A 19,309-nucleotide genomic window follows, 5' to 3' on the forward strand; every position below is an offset into this window, starting at 1 on the left:
AAAGCGCTCGAATAGGGGGTCCAACGCATCCTTCCATATAGGCGGAGCCCAGGCAATAATGTTCAGCCTAAATGTAGCCGTGAATAGGATGAATGTTTTGCACATCACCAGTCGGTTGCGGGGGTGTCGCTGAAGCCATGGAAGCCATAAGCGCAGAAAGAGGCGATACCCAGTGACAATGCTGCAACCAGGGATTCCATATGTCTAGCGAGGTTGATTCCTGGTACTCCGTGAGAGAGTGGGAATTCCAGATATTTGGAGTGTTTCGGTTCGGCATGTGTGGGCGCCAGTTTCAGGGGGAGGTAACGTGTGTTCCAAGGTGCGTCTGCAAGCGTCGGCATGATAAGCTCACCATTTATACGGAGGGTTGGCGCCGCGTGTCGCAAGTCGGTAGATCGTACTCGGGGTTTAATGACACCCTGTTCGAGGCCAGATTTGCGTCCCCACGCATCAATGTCATCTAAGAAGGGCTGGAGCGAAACCGATCGAGGGGCTTGGATCCGTGTGTCATCGACAAATAAATAAGAGCGGAGGAGCTTGGGTCGAAATTGTGCTAGCGTGACAGCTAAGGAATCCATGTAGATAATAAAGAGCTGGGGGCCGACGATTGAGCTTTGTAGGATGCCATTTGTTCTATGGAATAGAGACGAGAGCGTGCCGCGGTATGTCACTCGGGTAGGGACCCTTCCAAACAGCGCGCGGAGGCAGTTGATCCAGTTTTCGGGCATTCCAGCGTGACGCAGAAGTACCCATAGGCGTGGGAGAGCGACCTTGTCGTATACCTTGGTTATGTCCAGACAGACGTCGTTCCACTCCTCTTCTGACTGTGTCTCAGATTCCATGGCGGCAAGTGCTTGGGTATAACAGGAGTACCGTGATTTGAAGCCAGCTTGGGTAGCATGGGTAGCAGAGCCGGGGTGGCTCGTAATCAGATTAAGAAAGTACTTTTCAAAGATGCGTCTGACTATTTGCGTAAGCGTGATGGGGCGGAAGTTGGCGGGGGAGGTGATATCTGCATCGACTTTCTTTGGGTGCTCTGTCAGGAGTCTGCAGTTCAGGGCTGCGGGGAAGGTACCCGCCTTCAGTAGCTCAGTGAATGCTTCGGCAAGAAGTCTAATCAGTGGGCTATTGGCGTCGAGGCGTCCTAATGTCCGGCGTTCGGTAGAGCACTCTACTGCGGCCTTCAGGAGGAGAATGTGAATCCCGTCGGGGCCAGATGCCTTATTGAGATAGCGTAGTATTGCCTCCATTATATCGTCGGGGCGTATGGTGGAAGTGTCGTCGAAGAGTCCGTCGTGGAAAGCTGACGCTGCGTATTGCTATCCATCGTGTCGGATGATTGTGTCGGGGAGACTGTTGGTATATAAAGTCGTCCGGGTTCCGCACGCGCTGATTCTTTAGAGTTTACCGGGATTCGCGAGTTAAGTGAGAAGAGGTTTGCATCATGCTTTGCTTGGTAAGCCTTCTGGAGACGGTCCGCGGTGGATTGGAGGATGTCTGCGTTAGTGGAGTTGACAAGTGGGCTCAGTAGTGCATCCATGCTGCGGGCAAGAAATTTTGGCGCTCGTTCATGTGTGCAGAGGGCCTCCCGCTTGGGGCGGAGATAGTGGATTAAGGCTGCTTTCGTAGCGTCGGGATGTTGTTGGGAGCGGGGGTCGATGTTTTCATCAAGCTGCCATTTCCACATAAGTGCTGCATGTCGTTTCACCTGGGCGACATAGTCGCTAGGAACACAAAAGCGGATGAAACTGGTGGAGCTTCCGCGGCGATCTGGTTGAGATACCGATTTAGACGGAAGATACCAGAGAAAGTGGTGGCGATTGAGGGCTGGTTGGGCATGCCAGTATTTTTCAAATACTGATTGGGATGGGGGCTTGCCGTTAGGAAAAATTGCTCGGAAGAAGAGCCATACCGGAGTTATGTCATCCATTTCATGAAGAGTTTTGTCCGGCATCGGGCGGCCCACCACTTTCGTCAAAAGCTCAACCGAATATAGGTTTCTAGGGACTATTAACGTTACCTAGTTGATCCTCCGACCAGCCAACCAGATGTGCCAGTCTGATGAAGGCTAAGTCGGTAATTTTTGATAGTGGCAAGTTATTGGTTAAGACAATAACTAAGGACGTCAAGAGTATTTTCTTTTTATATATATTTTTTCTAAAGAAAGGATTTTATGAGTCTCTCGGATTCGCCCCAGTGAAACATGCCATAGTTTCTAATAGAGCGACAACGAAAAACTAAATGAAAATCCCTTCGGCGGAATAAGTACTGAGAGGATAATATATAGGCAATGTCTCAGCCTCACAATCCCTTAGAGTATTACTGTTTTCACGAGGCCTACTTAACTTTACTAAACGTCTCATTTCGTTTATTTACCTTGATATTTACACGATACGAAGCTGTTGGTCAATAGATATAATTTTAACCACTAAATTTCTATACAAAGGTATTAATTAATAAAACCATTAAGACCCATTTAGGAAACTTAAGTTCCTCGCACTATTAAGAGTACGTTTATAATTTACGTACTGCTTAAGAGTACGTTTATAACATTTGAGTCTAATGTGGAGGCCCGGCTAATACACACCTTTTCGCCCATCGCTGCCTGCCTCAATTGCGCTAGGTTTCGACGTCGTTTACTGACGGGGGATAGTGTTAAAAGATCAACTGTATCCAGCAATTCACCTGATTGCAATACACTGCTTTGGATTTGATCGGCTTTACGTTTGTTTCCTTCACCTGTAGGCGTATTAGGCGTACATGATTCCGTAGACTCACCAGATTCTGTCGATTGTTCCGTCGCAACTGTCGCCTTGTCCGTCAAGTGTTTCTCCAGACTAGACCTTGCCTCAAATATAGCAACAGATCTATTTGTTATTTCCCTTTTGATTTCGGCCAGTGTTGTAGTTCGTGTTTCTGATGTGAAGTTCAGTGACCTACTAGTACTACTTATAGTAATAAATAGTGAGTACAGTCCACTACAGTACTATTTAGGTTAGTAGCATTTTTTAAAAACAAAAACAAAAGAAAACAAAAAAAATTATATGTAGCCAATGGATGTTGTGCATTGTCCAGCATTCCGGTAAATACTCGGGGCCTCGCGGGCTGGGGCCCTCGGGGTGTAAAATAAATAAATATGTACTCTATGCACTTGTCGTATTTATGCAGTGAGTATGCAGTATGCACGGTCAATAATTTTTAAAACTTGTGATACAGTCTATGCACACCAGGCCTAAAAGACTAAAAGTAGGTAGTCAGTGATGTGGGGAGTGGAGCTCTGGAGCCTCCAGGAATCCAGGAGCCACTGCTGACTGCTGGACACTGACTGTAGTGAGTTGGTGACTGGTGACTGGTGACTGGTGAGTGGTGACTCTGGAGAGTGGTGACAGTCAGACAGTTGATATAGTTGTACTAGATTCTCGTAATAGCTTCCCTGGCTTGGTAGCTTTGGTTGTTGGTTAAATACATTTCACATACATATTAATTTTAGTTTTAGGGTCTGGAGACTGGAGCCTATGCTTGGGGCCTGTGGCTTTGTGCACTCAGGGGTTAGGACTATGCCCTGCTGGGGAGGCTGGGGCAATGGGCAGGGGGCCACAGGCCCTCTCTCTCTAGAGAGTAAAGAGAGCCCTCGCCCCTTAGGCTTCAGCCTGGGCCATAGGCCCATAGCCTCCTAATGATTATTTGAGGAAACTATGCCGGCTCTGGAGTCTGGACTCCTGGAGCCGAATTCTAAATAAAATATGATCAATAATCACGAATTCACGATTCGCCGCTTCATGCATTGTTTTATTTATTTATTTACATACTAATACAAGTCTTACATATGTACTGCTTTATGGTTTTTAATTTTTAATTTTTTATAAAAAACCCCCAGCTTTTATGTACACACCTACAGACTGTCTAAATAGTAAATACTGTCTACACTCTACAGTTCAAATCACTCTACACGTATCACGTTTACGTTTTTAAAGTTTGGCTTCTATTTACTTTGTGTTTTGAAATAGTACTTTTTTATTCCTGTCTGCTTCAGAAATAGCAGGTGCAATTTTCAGGCCAGGGTCTACTCGCTCCAAGTCCACTGACCACTGACCGCTACCGGCTACCCTGTAAAAATTGTTCATATAAAAATATGCCCCCCAAATGAACAAACATAAATTGTCAAAACTCAAATCTTTTTACGGCCATCTTGAAGGATCTCTCTCTGTCTCAGAGCTGTTGTGGTATTTTTTCTCTCTCTCTTTATTAGAGTAGAAGGGCAGAGTTCATATTTAACGTAAAGCATATGTACGTTTATAGTCAATGCGTATTGCAATGCGAAATACGCATAACGTTTTCAGTCCGAGTCTTGCGTATACTATGAGTGTACTGCATGTATGTTTTAGAATTAGCATTTTCGTTCTAAATAGAATTAGCAGTTTCGTCGAGAATTAGCAGTTTCGTTCTAGAATTAACAGTTTCGTATAGAATTAGCAGTTTCGTTCTAGAATTAGCAGTTTCGTTGAGAATTAACAGTTTCGTTCTAGAATTAGTAGTTTCGTTCTAGAATTAGCATTTGCGATCTAGAATTAGCATTTTTTTTGTCCAAGATTGACCAAAATTTTATTTACTCAAAGCCTAATTCGTACTAGTTTATATCACCTTCCAATTATAAATAGGTTTTGGAAAAATATATTTCGTTTTTGGGCAATAAAATATTTTTTCTCCAGGATTTACGTCTATTTTCACACCGGAGAAATTATAACGTTGCACATTTACTGTTTATCGGTTACGGTATGAGCTCTGAGAGAGGGTCATGATATTTCTGATGTTTTCACAGCTTTGTGCATTTCGTGGCCCAATTTTCTCCCCGACAGGGCAACTTATCGAGTGCAAATTTTCAGCATTTGATACTAAAAATTGTCCCGAATATCGGTTAAAACGGTTTTTTAAAGCGTTACAGTTACCGTTCTCAAATCTCAATTATCACAGAAGTTCTATCTATTTTATTTTCATATATATTTTTTAATTCCACAATAATTGCTTTCTAATTTTTGTTTGTTTTAAAAAAGAAATACAAAAGTATTTTAATTTTTCATTATCAATAATACTTTCAGATTTTCCCCGCCACCATGGCCCCTTGCCCGAGATAAACAGCAAAATTATAGTTGTCAACGAATGTGAGAGCCTTGATTTCAAAATATTCTGTAAGGAGGAAATAGATACTCATTTTGATAAAGCTACTCTTCTTCTTCGATTTAAAATGAGTGCTATTTTAAAATAATTGTTACTCATTGAAAAAGTAGTATATGTATTACCATTTTTAAACGATGAAGGTGACAAACTGTTGGATGAAGTCGAAGACTCGAAGCTCAAGAAAATATTTGCACAAGACGAATGCAAGATTTACAAGTACCTATAATATCAACAAAATTTCAAACATTGTAAATTTTGGATCCATATTCCAGAGTGTACTTCTAAAAAAGCTATTTATATAGGAAAAAGTTTCTCTTTCTTATTCTCTCTCTCGCGATTGTCGTTATTTGAACCGCTGTAGGTTTGAATAGATGCTCTCTACTCTCTTGCGGTTACACACCTCAAAGTGAGCAGAGTCGTCGCAGAGAGTATTTACATTTACTCTCTATAAAATGATAAACCGAAAAGTTAGTTTTTTTCAACTGTGAAGAAAAAAAACGAGTAAATACAGTATTTACAGTACAAAACTGTGATTGTATTCTATTTTTGTATATTATTAAAAAAATGGAATGTTTATTTTTATATATACATAAAACAAGAAAAATTGCTAAAAAAAATTACAAATCAACAAACAAATTTACGTTTTAGAAAAAATAATATTTATATTTAAAAAAAAAGGTGATATATGTAGAGAACAAACAAACAAAAAATTCCCCCACTTCATATTTTTTCGTTGTTGCCGTATAACTTGAGATACAAGATTTTTTCTAGAGTAGAGGCATTTATTTTCTGCACCTATTGATTTTTAATATGTTTTTTTTTTCCTGTACAAGAAATGACCAGCCTGTTTATCATTTTTAAAAATATTAAATATAAAAAAGAATCTTCTAAATGAAAAAGAAGAACAATACTCGATGACTCGATGTTTTTCGTTTTGGTTTCATCAACAAATAGGAACAAAAAAGAAAAACAGAACAAAATATGGACCAACTATAGAAAAACTGAAATGTACTCATAAAACGTCTCGTGTTTTGATTGTCAGTATATACCAACACAGGAAACGTACAAAATAAAATTATGATTTCATTGGATAACATCATTTTCTTTTTTCCAATTGTTTTTGCTCACTGGAAAGAAAAGTGAAACGCGGTACTAAAATAGTTAATACGCGGGTATTTACAACACCAAACCGACAGTAGACTGCGCGACAAACCTTAAACCGTTTTCCGTTAAAATGTTTATAAATCGAATAAATATACGTTTACGTTCAACTTTTATTTCGTTTGCGGTCCTTTTTTATGCTTATAGGTGCACAACTTGCGGGTCTAAATATTTGTATGTCCTATTTTCATCATACTAACTAGGCGGATAAAAGAACATAACGTTTTAAAAATAGATAAATATGCGTTTAAGTTCAACTTCTATCCCGTACCTCCATAAAGTTATGAGCTTTGTTGCACGAGAGTGCACGGCCACGCCTGCACTGTGTTGACCAGCCCTACCTCTTACAGGCTCACATGGCTCTCTTTTACGTTGCAACGTGTATATTTCAAAAAGTATACGCAAAACGCTGTACTTTTATATTCATAGAGTAGTCCTGAATATATATATAGGGTCATTCTCCAGGTCATATGGTTGGACCTATTTTTACCCGCCATAGTCCTGCGGACGATAGTCCGTTCAGCCATATTTTCTTTCTTCTCTACTAGGAGGGTCATGCCAAGCTTGTTGGAATAGCGCTGTCCCAAAGTGCCAGCCAGTTGTCAGTGATTGGTCAATTGCGCGACCAGTTGCGCGTTTTGTGGCTAGAATATTGCGAAAAGGTGCATCTACCAGGTCGAAAATCAAATTATTTCCGGCCAATATATTTGCAAAAAAACGTTACAACGTTTAAAAATCAAAAAGTATACGTAAAACGGTGTACTTTTATTTCTACAATGCCTTACTTAATGAGGTTAGCCTCACGGCTCACACTCACTGTGGAAAAAACAGAAAGTTAGGTGTATATACAATTTTTAATTGTTATTTTATGCTGGTTTTATTTAAAAAAAAGAACAAACAGTTGGATTCTGGTTTTTGTGTCCAAAAAAAGTTTAAAAAAAACTTGTGTGACGATGAGGAGTGAGGTCTGAGTCACTTATTTACACTGATTGTCTCCGACTCTCTCTGTGTACTTGTTTTGTAAAAAAAAACACTCTAAAAATACATACAATTTGTTTTCAAAAATTTAACTGCAGAATCCCACTGCGAACTGCGAAATCCAACTATATATTTTATATAATACTGTTATCAACTACCTATATTGCTGTTACCACATGAAGACATATATAGCCAGTCCAACTTTCATAATTTTAACAAATATCTAGTATCATGAGTTCGAAGCACTACTGCAATAGGTGTGTCAGTCCATTAACAAGGATAGAGGGCTTGAAATATAAGCGTCGATGTAGCCCACTTTTAAGCGGCGGGCGAGTGGGGTTCAAGAGACAATGTAGGTGTAGGGCAGTTCTAAACGCCAGACATCGTGGCATACAGGCTACAACGTACTGTGCTGAACAAGCGAGGTTGCCAAGCTCGCAGATCAGTAGCTATCGATCGGTCGCAGCATCAGATACGAAAGAGAGTGTTGTTTTACCGGACGAGCTTCTTCTAAAAATCTTGTCGAAATTGAGATTTCATACACTGATAGAGTGCAAGTACGTAAGCATAATATTCAATACCATCGCAAGTGACTCCTCTTTATACAAAAGACTCCCGTATAAGGTTTGGAACGATTCATTGAGCAATCTGTCAATTGAGAAGGTTCTGCAAATCCTGAAGCTCTACCCAAAACTGGAAGCTTGGACTTTCTCGTCGCATCACCAACCTACTGGCAGCACACTAAAAGAACTTTCACACACTCTTCCGAATTTGAAACGCATTGATGTAACAGATGTTGAGGAGTATCAGCACCTGGATCTGCTTGGATGCTGGCCCAAGTTAGAGTCTGTAATCGCTCCTGAATATTTTTCAAACGATCTTACGCATCTAAAGGTGTTGGAGATAGTCGAAGGGCGGAACGATCTGCCGGCAATAAAATCCAACAGTTTGGAGAGGATCTGCGCTGGACAGACAACTTGTGTACAGAAATTGCTCGATGGCTGCCCAGGCCTTAGATATCTTAGGTTACACTGGCAGATTTTAAATCAAGAACTACATAGCACAACACTTCAGAATCTGGCTGTGTTTTGCATAGAGTCTCCGACAGCATTGAATGATTGTACGAATCTCGAAAGGTTGGAAGTAACTGAAATCAATGAAACTAATATGGCAAGTTCCACTGCGCATACACTGCGTATCTGGAATGGCAATGTGCCGTGTTTTCTGCTGGACAAGTTTCCATCCGTAACTAACCTGGAGTGTAATTACCCAATCTCGACACTCTCGGAGGGCTTCGCCTCAGGTAACCTACTACGACTGGAGCTGGCAGAAAAACTTCCAAGAATGTATAGTCTGCCAAACGTATCGGAGATGATATTGCAAAGGGTGCCTGTCACCACTGGTATTCGATTAGCCGGTTTACGTACATTGAATATAAGGTGCTTCGCCGATAAAGCAGTACTTGTCAGCACTCTTCTACAATGCCCACTGCTCAAGACTGTACACCTGCAATGCACTGTACCCTGGCTAGACAGCGGTGATATAAGAGCGTCTTCATCCGAAAGCGTGTGGAAAGAATTTTCTCGGTTAGATTTTAGATCAGTGTGCATGGTAGTTGGCGATGAGCTGCGAGGAACAATGCCGCCGTCTTTTGATGAATTATTGAGCGAGCATAGAGCGGGCTTTGCGACACCATCAGAGAATCTTATGTTCTCTTAGCCAACAGAATATATAGTAAAGAATATGTTCTTATATTCTGATCTTCGCGACGTCTCACAGTACCTGCGTTATCGCTTCTTGACTTTTTCGGACACAAACTTCAAAATTTTCGTTATTTTTCAACACCGAAAGAATTTGGGCTGACTTGTCGAATAGCCTGAATGCTCAGTCTTTCAATTATATTGCAGTCACTTTCCCACCGAGTGCAATCTCTAAATGACAACCCAAATTAGAAGCTACTACTCCCACGCTTACCACGTGGTTTAATCCAATATAACGTACTGGTATTTCCGTACATTTGCCCTTCAACGTAAGAAGGAAACTGCCGGCAATAATTTACATTCGGTCGATGTGCGTGTTATGTCCATGATGGTATTAGAAGCACGCCTCACTGCCATAGTCCACACGTAGGATATATATATCTGCTGATACAGGTTACGATACTCACCCTGATTATCTGACCAGGTTATTTCTGCGCACACATTGGTGCAGCGTTGCATAGTAGAAAATGGGAGCTATACCCACAAGACACAAAAACTTTACGAACTGAATCTTAAGAACCTCGGGGCACCAGTTCATTTGGGCGATGCCCATCCATTATTATAATAATTTGTTTCTCATCATTCTGTTCTTGACGGCAGCCGTCTGCCTGATTCTACTGGCTTGTACTTTAGCCTCCTCCAAATCAATAGCCCCTCCCGTTACGAGTACTCTAGCACTTTCTCTTTCCGCAACAGCAGTTTCGCGATGTCGCTCAAGCTCACTTTTCACACTACTTACACTCATCTGCTTGTTTAGCTTCAGAAAGCATCCATTATCCGTACGGAACTCCGAAATCCACCCTGGCGGACATAGTTTGAGAAGCAGACGCACGCTGGCATACATTTTATCGATAGGGATACGCGGCCTATAAGTGGCTTGCATTTTTTCAGCCACCACATCTAGAGCCAGCACCGTTCTTGAAGCGCCCGCGGAATTCTGATAAAATCGTTGAAGATACATATGCATTATCAATATCTTCACTTTGATTATTTCAATGTGGTTTTCACAAATATGAATATGCATTTACATAAACGCCCCTTCTTTGCGCTTACCAACCACACAGTGCTTTGACAGACTGAAAGAAATTAGGAGATTCACGTGTGAATGGCACTTTATATAGAAACCCTAGTTCCACGAACTCAACATAGAATAGTCGCCCACACTTTGACGCTCATATGAGGCCCACACTCACAGTGGCACGGCATGAGCCATATGGGAAAGCATAGCAAAAATGGCCCCCCCGGATTCATTTATCAACCGCTGCTATTTCAAAACAACACTGTAGAATATACACACACGTACCTGTCCTTGTCCCACATCGTACAACGAATGCAGCAGAAGGGCCATACTGGGCAGTCTCTCTACCAGTGCGAGCTCATCACTGCGGGCTTGAGATAGCCCAAACATCTGCTGCCGCGCCTTCATCTCCCCTTTGGCCTTGACTCGTGCGAGGAGATTGTCAGGGATCAGTTGCTTGCGCCTCACACGCGCCAACTGTGGTTTCGCTGTCCCGATTTTTGTCCCGCTATCCGCACCTTGAATTGTACGTGTAGTCTGCTGCGCTGGTGCGACAACCGTATCTCCACTCAAGTGACTCTCTGTCTGAATCTTTCTCTCCGATTCACTCGACCGTGCACCACGCGGTCTTGCAGGTGATTGGTTGGTATTGCACTGAACTTTGAGAGCCTGCCTCTCTTTTTTAGCACGCGCCAGTGCGGCCATAACAGTGTCACTCATACCCTTACGCGCCGTCGTACCAGTTTTTACTGTGTCTGCGCTTCCAAGTACAACATCCCGTGTATATACAGACCCATCGGCCCGTACCCGCCCATGCAGCTGTGCGTGCGCTTGCAGCTCACTGTGGGCTTTGTCCTCTGAAGTCGCCTGTGTGTGCGCGCAAGGCTTTGTTCTAAATGTCGCGTGTGCATGGGAGGGTGTGTCACTGCTTGTTTCCACCCCAGGCTTTGTGCGCAGAACATCACCCAGTATACTCGCAACCCCACTTCGGGGTTTCCGGTTCTTGTTCTTTTGACTACCCTCCTTCCCAAGTGCCCCTGCCTGCCTACAGTCAGCCGAGCTTCCCTCACCCTCCATTGCATCTGCTGTATCTGCATGCAGAGCGCGTTTGTCCGTCGACACGCTGTTGTCAGCACTACCGGCCCACACATTGCGTGCGTTTTCGCGCTTGCGCCTGTTTGCGGCAGCCTTCTCCAGAGCCAATCGTACGACATCGCTCATCTGGCCAGCTTTCCCCAGAACTGCCGCCGCTGACACGTATTTCTGCTGGCGCGAGCATACATAGTTTTAAAAGTTGTGGTGTGTAATAAGTACCTGGAATGTCTCGTTTTTGATACTTCTTCAGTGTCTCACTGTCTGCAACCAGTCATAAAAAGTTGATATACACGCCAGAAATATACTTGCGTAGCATGGAAATTTATTGCATATTGATCATAATGGCTACAATTTAGCATTGGTATGTGTATGGGTAGCGTAAGCGTACTTGTATGATCCGACAACAAATACCATTTCCAAGATTGCTGGACCTTTTTCCATAGGACACATACACATGCGAAGTCGTACTACTAGTGAGCAAATCTGGGCGCGAAATGTGCAGCTATCTCTAGTGATTCATTTCAGACACATTTACGCATGATAGCGAGTAGCTACTGCAACTTCAAGAGTTTTACAGAGGTTTAGACATTTGTAAATTTTTAATCAAGGAAAGATACACACCATATTCGTATGAACATATATAAGTTTCTTTTCAAGGAAAGTGGTACACCATAAAATTAAGAGCTTACAAAATTTTTATTCCACGAGAGACACAGACATATAAGCGAGTTTTTATTGAGAGAAAGATACACACACCATGCAAGCCTGAACATATGCCATTTCAATTCAAAGGTGCAAATACACACTTTACACTTATGTGCGCACGCTATACAAGTCTGAGCATGTTCAGGCTCCTATTCGGGGCAAGATAAAAGCCAAAGGAGCGATATAGAATATATAGGAGGACGATTGCTGCACATTTAGTCCGACTACGACTACTCACCTGGACGGGGGGTTGCGGTATGGCCGCTTCTTCAATTTCAGGAACAGAATTCAGATCAAATCCAGGGTGCCAAGACTTCAAAATCTCGTCATCATATTCGGCTGTAAAGCCCTTTGCGATGACATATTCCTGCGCAATACATAAGAATACAGTAAGACATGAAGTGCTGGATAAGTTTGTGGACATGCTTATGCACAGCTGTCAACCAAGAGAAAAATGTTATGATGTGGATGTGCATGGATGCCTAGCTTTAACTCAAGGCTTTGATTCGCTGTACCCCAAAGAGGTGGTGCATGTTGGGAAATACTGGAATGAAGCAAGCCACAAATTGACGAAAATTAATTTTCATGGCTTCTAATCCGCACCGACTACATCACAGAACCACGCTTTGTTCAAATATTAAAGACGGTATAGCTTTTCACATACAACAATCGAATACAACTGCTACTTCCTATTCACGATTGCACGCCACATTCCGCAATGAAGATACTATTCGAATGCCATACTCATAGGTACACACTTGCAACAAACATACACTTCAACGATCATATACTTAAATTGCTGTATTCTCACGTACCCGGTGGAGGTCCAATGTGCGTTTGAGCAGCATCAGTCGGAATTGTGTCTGCCGGGTTTGGATAGTCTTGATAGACGTGTGGAGGACCTTTCCTACAATAACACAATACAGACATTAGACGCTCAATGGCCATGAAGTTTTTCTGGAGTGGTTGTACATGAGTTTGTAGGTCCGCAACGCTACAAAGCCTACGATTGCGGTGGAGTATATGTACACCGCAACCGTATTTGGTGGTACCTTTGGAGTTCTTAAAGAGGAGCAAACATTTAATTCGCCGATGCGATGCGGTACTTCTACGTAGATAAGGTACACGATGCCTTCCTTGTTCCGCCAACTGCCACACATAACACAGTCCAGCCATAGACACTTAAGTGTTCAGTGCAGATTGAGGCATCCAACTACACACATGTCAGGACGCACAAGGGGCTTTCAAGGAAAAGACAACAGTGGCAGAAGAAGGCATGCGCAAGTGTTACAAATAGAGATGAACAAACGTCTGCAACCCACTTTACCATACCCATCATCAATATCAAATGGTGGTGTGTAGCTAAAAGATGACTGTCGGGGCGGGTTCCGAAGGAACAATAGCGATACGCGCGAGACGGATTGTGCGGTGTAAATAACACACATGTTCCATTGTCTGTTCGACAAGCCCTACAATGCACCTAAAACAACGGCAGAAGTTTTGTCCTAAACGAAATTGAGTACCTTTCACTCCTTCAAGAAATGACACAGAATATAATCCAATGCGAGAAATAGCGGGTATTTCTTTGCTTCTCCGCAAATGCACCCATACCACAGGCACAGACATACGCACACACAGGCACACGCACGCACACATGCACATATATACACATGCACACGCGAGCGAGGTTGTGATCATAAGCCGGTGCGCACGCTCGGCTAGCGCCATCAGATGCAGACACAGTAAGCTGAACTAGCATAATATACATTCATATAGCAGATGGAAGGGTATCGCTACGTATATGAACTCTTAAGCCCGAGTACCGTCACTATATGCAGATGCTTATGAACTGGAGAGGCCTCCACTGTAAGCGAACACTCATACACTCTCACTCAAAGCGGCCTTACCCTCTGGCGTAGTGTGGGACAGATCTGCATCTATCAGGAGCATAAACTTTTCTCTGTAGGTAGTGGCTGTGCGTAGCTCAGACACTTTCTGCGACAGTTCGCGTTGCAAATGGTACATCTCAGGCCATACTGCCATCATCTGCATCAGATGCTTCTCTGTGAAGGTCTTGTGCAGACTCTGGTGGATCCAGGTCTGCGTAAGTGTATGTAGACATTGGGCGTGTGAAGAGATAGGTTTCGTGTGTATGTGCGTGTGTGTGTGTTCCCTGGGGATGTCGATTGAATGTCTTCCTGTGCTCTTAGTTCTATACAGAATAGATGGTGAAAGAGAAGTGTCTTGTCTGTACGACACATAGGATTTATTGCCATTGGTGGTTGGGAGTACGTGCTTTTCCACAGGCCACACAAGCTTAAACTGCTAATTCAATTCCTTCTCGAAAAGCTGTCGTCAAGTATACCATGAATGCGTAGTAACGCGAATACAGACGTAGTTGAAAATGCACAAATAGCGGGGCTACACTAGAAACGGATATAGATGGATGCGTGCTAGTTGGTGTAAATTTTCGCATATGTGTGGATCCGTGTCTATATATACACATATACAACACTCGATGATCAAAAGCTGGATCGTGTTCCTACGCTACTAGCAGACTGCAAATGAGAATGAGTACTGGCCCATACAACGAGCAAGTAGATGCGACTCAGACCACTAACACCCCCCGAATACCGTTCCTATTGAATGTGCTAACAGGACCCACACTCAAGTCATGGGTGTTGCACAAGAACGAACAATAGTGTAGCTGTAGGCGTATGCGCAAGGCCGTCGCAGTAACAACCGCCAGCCAACCCCACTGGGTGAAAAAAAGAGTGCTTACAGTTTTCTCCTTGTACACAGCGACAGATACCATCAAACCAGCACACACCTACAAGACAGACGCACTCAATGCACAAGCACCGTACTTACAGTCCGACACAGGGAGATGGTGTATTTGTTTCAGGAATTCAGATTCCTGTCTCGAACATAGCCGGCTTGAGCATCACAGCATGTCACCTTGGTTTCATCAAAAACGATAGTGTACTCGATATGATATCTGAGAGATGCACACATAATGCTTTCAACACCTACCTGAGCGCGGGCAAAGGTGAGGTTCTCCTTAAGGCCCTTGCGGTGACGTAGCGCCAAATCCAGTGCGCTTTGCATCTTGCTAAGAAGTTCGTATCTATATGCGATGTTGGTGTGTATTCGAGGACAGTACATGTCAGTTCAAAGGTCATACAAACACGCAGACGTGAGAGTGTGCGATGTATCCGGAGTTCAGTGGTAAAGTTGTAGTAGGATCGTCAATTTGTGTAGCTGGGTTGCAGACTATATTTAAAGTCATATGACCCGTGTGACATATTGACCAAGTTTCTCGCCATGCAGTTGATAGACAAGCATACTGAGCGAGAAGTATCTAGTGTACGCTTTGTTTCACTCCAGGATTGCAAGTGTTTGCGTGCCGTACCAAAGCATACAAACGATATAACAGCGATGTACCACTAGATATAGCTAATATAACTGGACTCTTCGAGTGTTGTAGGTTTAGATGGTACATTGTCTATATATAGTAGAGCTCATGAAGGGCATGATTACACGAACTAAACTGGTGAGATTGTATCAATGCTGCCAAGAAACCCTGGAAGTACTGAGAAATAATCCTATCACGAGATTGTGGAGGTAGCTTCTGCCAGGCGCGGATATGAACCCTACCCGGTTATAAAACCACTCGGTCATGATGCATGTTAATACATTTAAAATAGTGTAGTCAAAGTATACCAGCCTGTATAGGTATTATGGGCTGGGGATATCGACACAATACGCACACCAGTGGAAACTGGAATCCGAATGCGATAATTGACTATCCTGGTATCGATACTACACCATTTACATGATGTATGCACGACATGGGGAGCGCGCATTCCTTGAGCGGAACACGTAACATCACACAGCTATAAATCACAACACAGAAGACAGTCGCCTACTAAAATCGTAACGTGCACAAACTTACGCTGGGGGGAGCCGACGGTTGATTTGTCTTGGCGTGAATAAGCTCTGCACCTCTGCCAGTTGCACACCACTGGTATGCGATGAAGCGTGTGCCGTTGTGCTGGTCGCATTTATGGCCGTCTCTGACGGGATGGAGGTGTCTGTGCGGTCATGCGTAGGTTCATGCTCACGTATAGGTGTACGTATGTCGGGTAGTAAGGGAGTGGACGTGGGGTTGGGTGTGCGTGTGTGACTGTCTTTAGCTGGGCTGGCAAGGTTAGGCATTGTGCGTGTGGGCGGTGCCTGTTGCACACCTCTCACAGACGCAAACAGCCTCTCACTGCGCGTCAGTCCAGTTTGTCTCGCTGGTGTCTCGGGCAGGGTCTTGTTTTCATCACTCACTACGTGTAATGCGTTTCTGCCCTCACTTGCCGCTCGCAAGGTTGTATTCCTTGTACTCTTCCTTGGTACAGGTTTAGCCACCTCATCAGCCTCTGCCACAGCCACACCTCTGTCATTGTTAGCTCCGTTTATATCACGGTCCGCATGGCTCTCAGCGGTCCCGGACTGCAGTATACTATCCTCGTGAGCGTCTGGTGCATTCTTATCTACATCACTTAATCGCTCGCTTCTGGGTGTGGAATCATTGTCATTGTTTAATGGCGCGGGCTTGCCATTGTGTGCGCGTGCGCTCTCTAGCACGTCCGACCTTGAAGTGATAGGAGACTGCTGTTGTACAGCTACGTGTGGCGTTGCTGGTGGTGTTGTGTCTGTCTGCTGTGTCTGTCTAATGCGCCGCAGTGCATTGACGTCTTCTCCCTTTGCCTTCGTGGGCGAGTACCTTTCCGCTCGTGCGAGTCCACTGATAGTGCTGGAGACCTTTGTACTTGACGTTGGTGTGTGTTTCACGTGGTGTGAACTCTGTCGACGAGTCCGGGGCAGGCTGTCCCGTACTGGGGTATGACTCATACTATCATCAACAGGCGCTTGTGTTGCTATTGAAGAAGTATCTTTCACAGGTGTGGTCGGTGTGCTCTTGACCCTCTTGGGCAATTCTTGTGATGATCTCCGGTATGTATGCACACGCGAGCTGTTGCTTCGTGCGTGCGACACACACACAATCTCTGCACTCGCAAGTGCTTCTGAGCTTCCTCTTCGCGTGTTGTTGATCGGTGAGTCATTGGCCGTACTTGAGCTCAGCAGAGATGGTGTCCCGCTATTGTGCGACTTGGCACCACTTTTCGCTGTGGCAGCGACAGCTTTGCGTGGGGATGTAGTGTTGAACAGATTCCGTGAAGCACTCGAGTGGCCTGGGCTCGGAGCTGATGATATAACGAGATTCGCGCAGATGTGAGTACTACTGTAGCTAACTATCCAAAACGGGTGGGTAGTAGTTTACTCCAGTGTGTGTGCTTGCATCTGATGACTTAAAACAGTGTACTAGTTCAATTTAGCTGGTGTGTGTTGCAGTCACCGCGAGTGCGATGAGCATTAACATTCAGCCGTAGATAGACAACATAGTGTACACACACGCAGCAACGTTATCACACGCACAATCGACTACACTCTACTCCATAACAAACCACACGCCCGCCAAACCCAGCCCCCTTCCCTTCCATTCCCAACACGCTTACCTGTAGTGTCCAGTTTGCGCTTGGTAGGCGGTGACCGCCCCATCATGCGCATACGCGCCTTGTGCCTTTGGTCGTCTTCTGGATTGGTCTGTGGGGGTACGTACAGCAACACAGCAGCCACTGAGCGTTGCGGTGTCGTGGGAGCCGACCAGTTGTGGTGCACTACTGCGAGAGTGGTCCCTTCAGCTGGATCTGCATGTGTGAGGTAGTGCGTCTGTGTATTAGCAGAGCTTGGTATTCGTATATCGGTAGTAAGGCCTGACTGTGCCTCATGTACATACGGTAGTTACTGCGTACGGACGAAGGGCGGCTATAGCGCTGATACAGAAACATCGTGATTCTGCCTGAGCAACTCGTGTATTCGCCACCCGCGTAGAGACTTATAGCCATGTACCAGTAGTTTAGTTCTAACCGAGCGTGTGTATGCGTGTTTGAACTATCAAATTCGTAATTCGTCCTATCATATTGCGACAGCGACAGAATCAGGTCATACTTGTATCAGCACCAATTCGAAGTTCAATGCGTATGTACGTTGACAATAGTATTCGAACGGACGGGGTGCGACTGCTAGTTTATACATATGCGTATTGCGTTAAAATAGGCTGTGATTGTATCCTTATATACTGCAAGGACGTGTTTTATGCACATATATAATTTTCCTGTAAGCACATCATGTGTGCGTAGATGCACTTTCATGCGGGAATACTGTCATATTGATACAACTATGGATGTTCATGCGGGTATTAATATGTACATACCTGATTTGGCGGTAGGTGTGCCTTTATCTGTGGCCATATGGGATGTCATTGCATCGTCCAGTGCTTTGGCAAAGGTTGAATTTGACGGCGTAGCATGGTCTCTCATGAACTTGCTACTTCGTGTAGCGATGGGGGTTGGCGCCTGCACAGGTGTCCAACGCATGAGAACGTGAAACGTGATGAGATTTCGCATGCCTGGTTGATAAGTATACCACAAACGTCAATACGAGCGTGCAAAACGCTTCGCAGGTATTGTTGTGCCTTACAGTGAGCCCTTGTGAGCCTCCTTCGCCACGAAATATATCGATATGTAGAAAAAAGACACTCGGGACTGAATATATCATAAACGCATACCTCCGTTTTGAATAACATAATATAGCAACAATAAATTAACCTGGTTCATCTCGACACCGTATCATATCCGTACTATGACATCTTCTAATTGTAGGGTACCAAACACATGTGCCGTTTAAGGGTATACTGAAGTGTCCTAGCTAACAGCGATAGAGATTGCAACATACAGCATCTTATATAGTGATACTGGGCGCCGTATATACTTCTAGCACACTACCACCGGGTGATTTGCAATACTCCATACAAGTAGTAAACGTTTTATTCCGACAACAACCAACAGTATGTTTTCGGTCGCAGCACAATACGGAACAGACGTGCGTCGGTTTAATGAGTGCGTAATATACCGAACCTTAGTAGCAAGGACAACAAGAAGTGGCCTTGTAAAACCAACTAGCCTATTTACATAATAAAATAACCTCCCAGATTACCTTAAAGGCCGAGCTATCTGAACCCTCGGGACCCAGAGAAGGCAAATAGTCGCCAGTACCACCCAACGTGGGTTTTTGTGTTCTCCTGACCATAGGAGAAGACAACACGCCTTGTAAATGACAGTGAGAGGGAGGTGAAATAGGTTAGTATACCTCATGCCGCAGCCAATGAGCAGGCTAAGTGAGGAACAACGTGCATGCGTTGTATAGGCACTGCGCATAGCTAACTTAAATGTTCGCACGCGCCACTTTATAAATATCGATATATGTAAATTTATAAATATATCCATGATTATATTATATATATATA

The 19,309-nt window shown here is 44.0% G+C and overlaps 3 protein-coding genes across 3 annotated transcripts; 1 reads left to right on the forward strand and 2 right to left on the reverse strand.

Annotated features, from left to right (window-relative positions):
• Positions 1-2,358: 2,358 nt before the first annotated feature.
• Positions 2,359-2,911, reverse strand: SARC_10377 (hypothetical protein; the record flags this gene model as incomplete). Its single annotated transcript, XM_014295580.1, has 1 exon — positions 2,359-2,911. A coding segment is annotated over one exon (390 nt), but the record flags the coding sequence as incomplete, so codon positions are not given.
• A 4,578-nt stretch (positions 2,912-7,489) lies between these two features.
• Positions 7,490-9,038, forward strand: SARC_10378 (hypothetical protein). The gene has a single exon (XM_014295581.1). The coding sequence runs from the start codon at positions 7,546-7,548 to the stop codon at positions 9,031-9,033; it is 1,488 nt and encodes a 495-aa protein (XP_014151056.1). The 5' UTR covers positions 7,490-7,545; the 3' UTR covers positions 9,034-9,038.
• Positions 9,039-9,377: 339 nt separating this feature from the next.
• Positions 9,378-18,359, reverse strand: SARC_10379 (hypothetical protein; the record flags this gene model as incomplete). Its single annotated transcript, XM_014295582.1, has 9 exons — positions 9,378-10,011; positions 10,378-11,358; positions 12,131-12,259; positions 12,708-12,799; positions 13,800-13,992; positions 14,926-15,019; positions 15,848-17,147; positions 17,460-17,651; positions 18,218-18,359. Coding segments are annotated over 9 exons (3,501 nt in total), but the record flags the coding sequence as incomplete, so codon positions are not given.
• Between the last annotated feature and the right edge of the window lie 950 nt (positions 18,360-19,309).

This window comes from Sphaeroforma arctica (genome assembly GCF_001186125.1).
Source record: "Sphaeroforma arctica JP610 unplaced genomic scaffold supercont1.1226, whole genome shotgun sequence".
NCBI classification, from domain to species: domain Eukaryota; class Ichthyosporea; order Ichthyophonida; genus Sphaeroforma; species Sphaeroforma arctica.

Coding starts and splice junctions, on each gene's coding strand:
- SARC_10378 (XM_014295581.1), top strand. CDS start 7,546: ATGAGTTCGAAGCACTACTGCAATAGGTGTGTCAGTCCATTAACAAGG.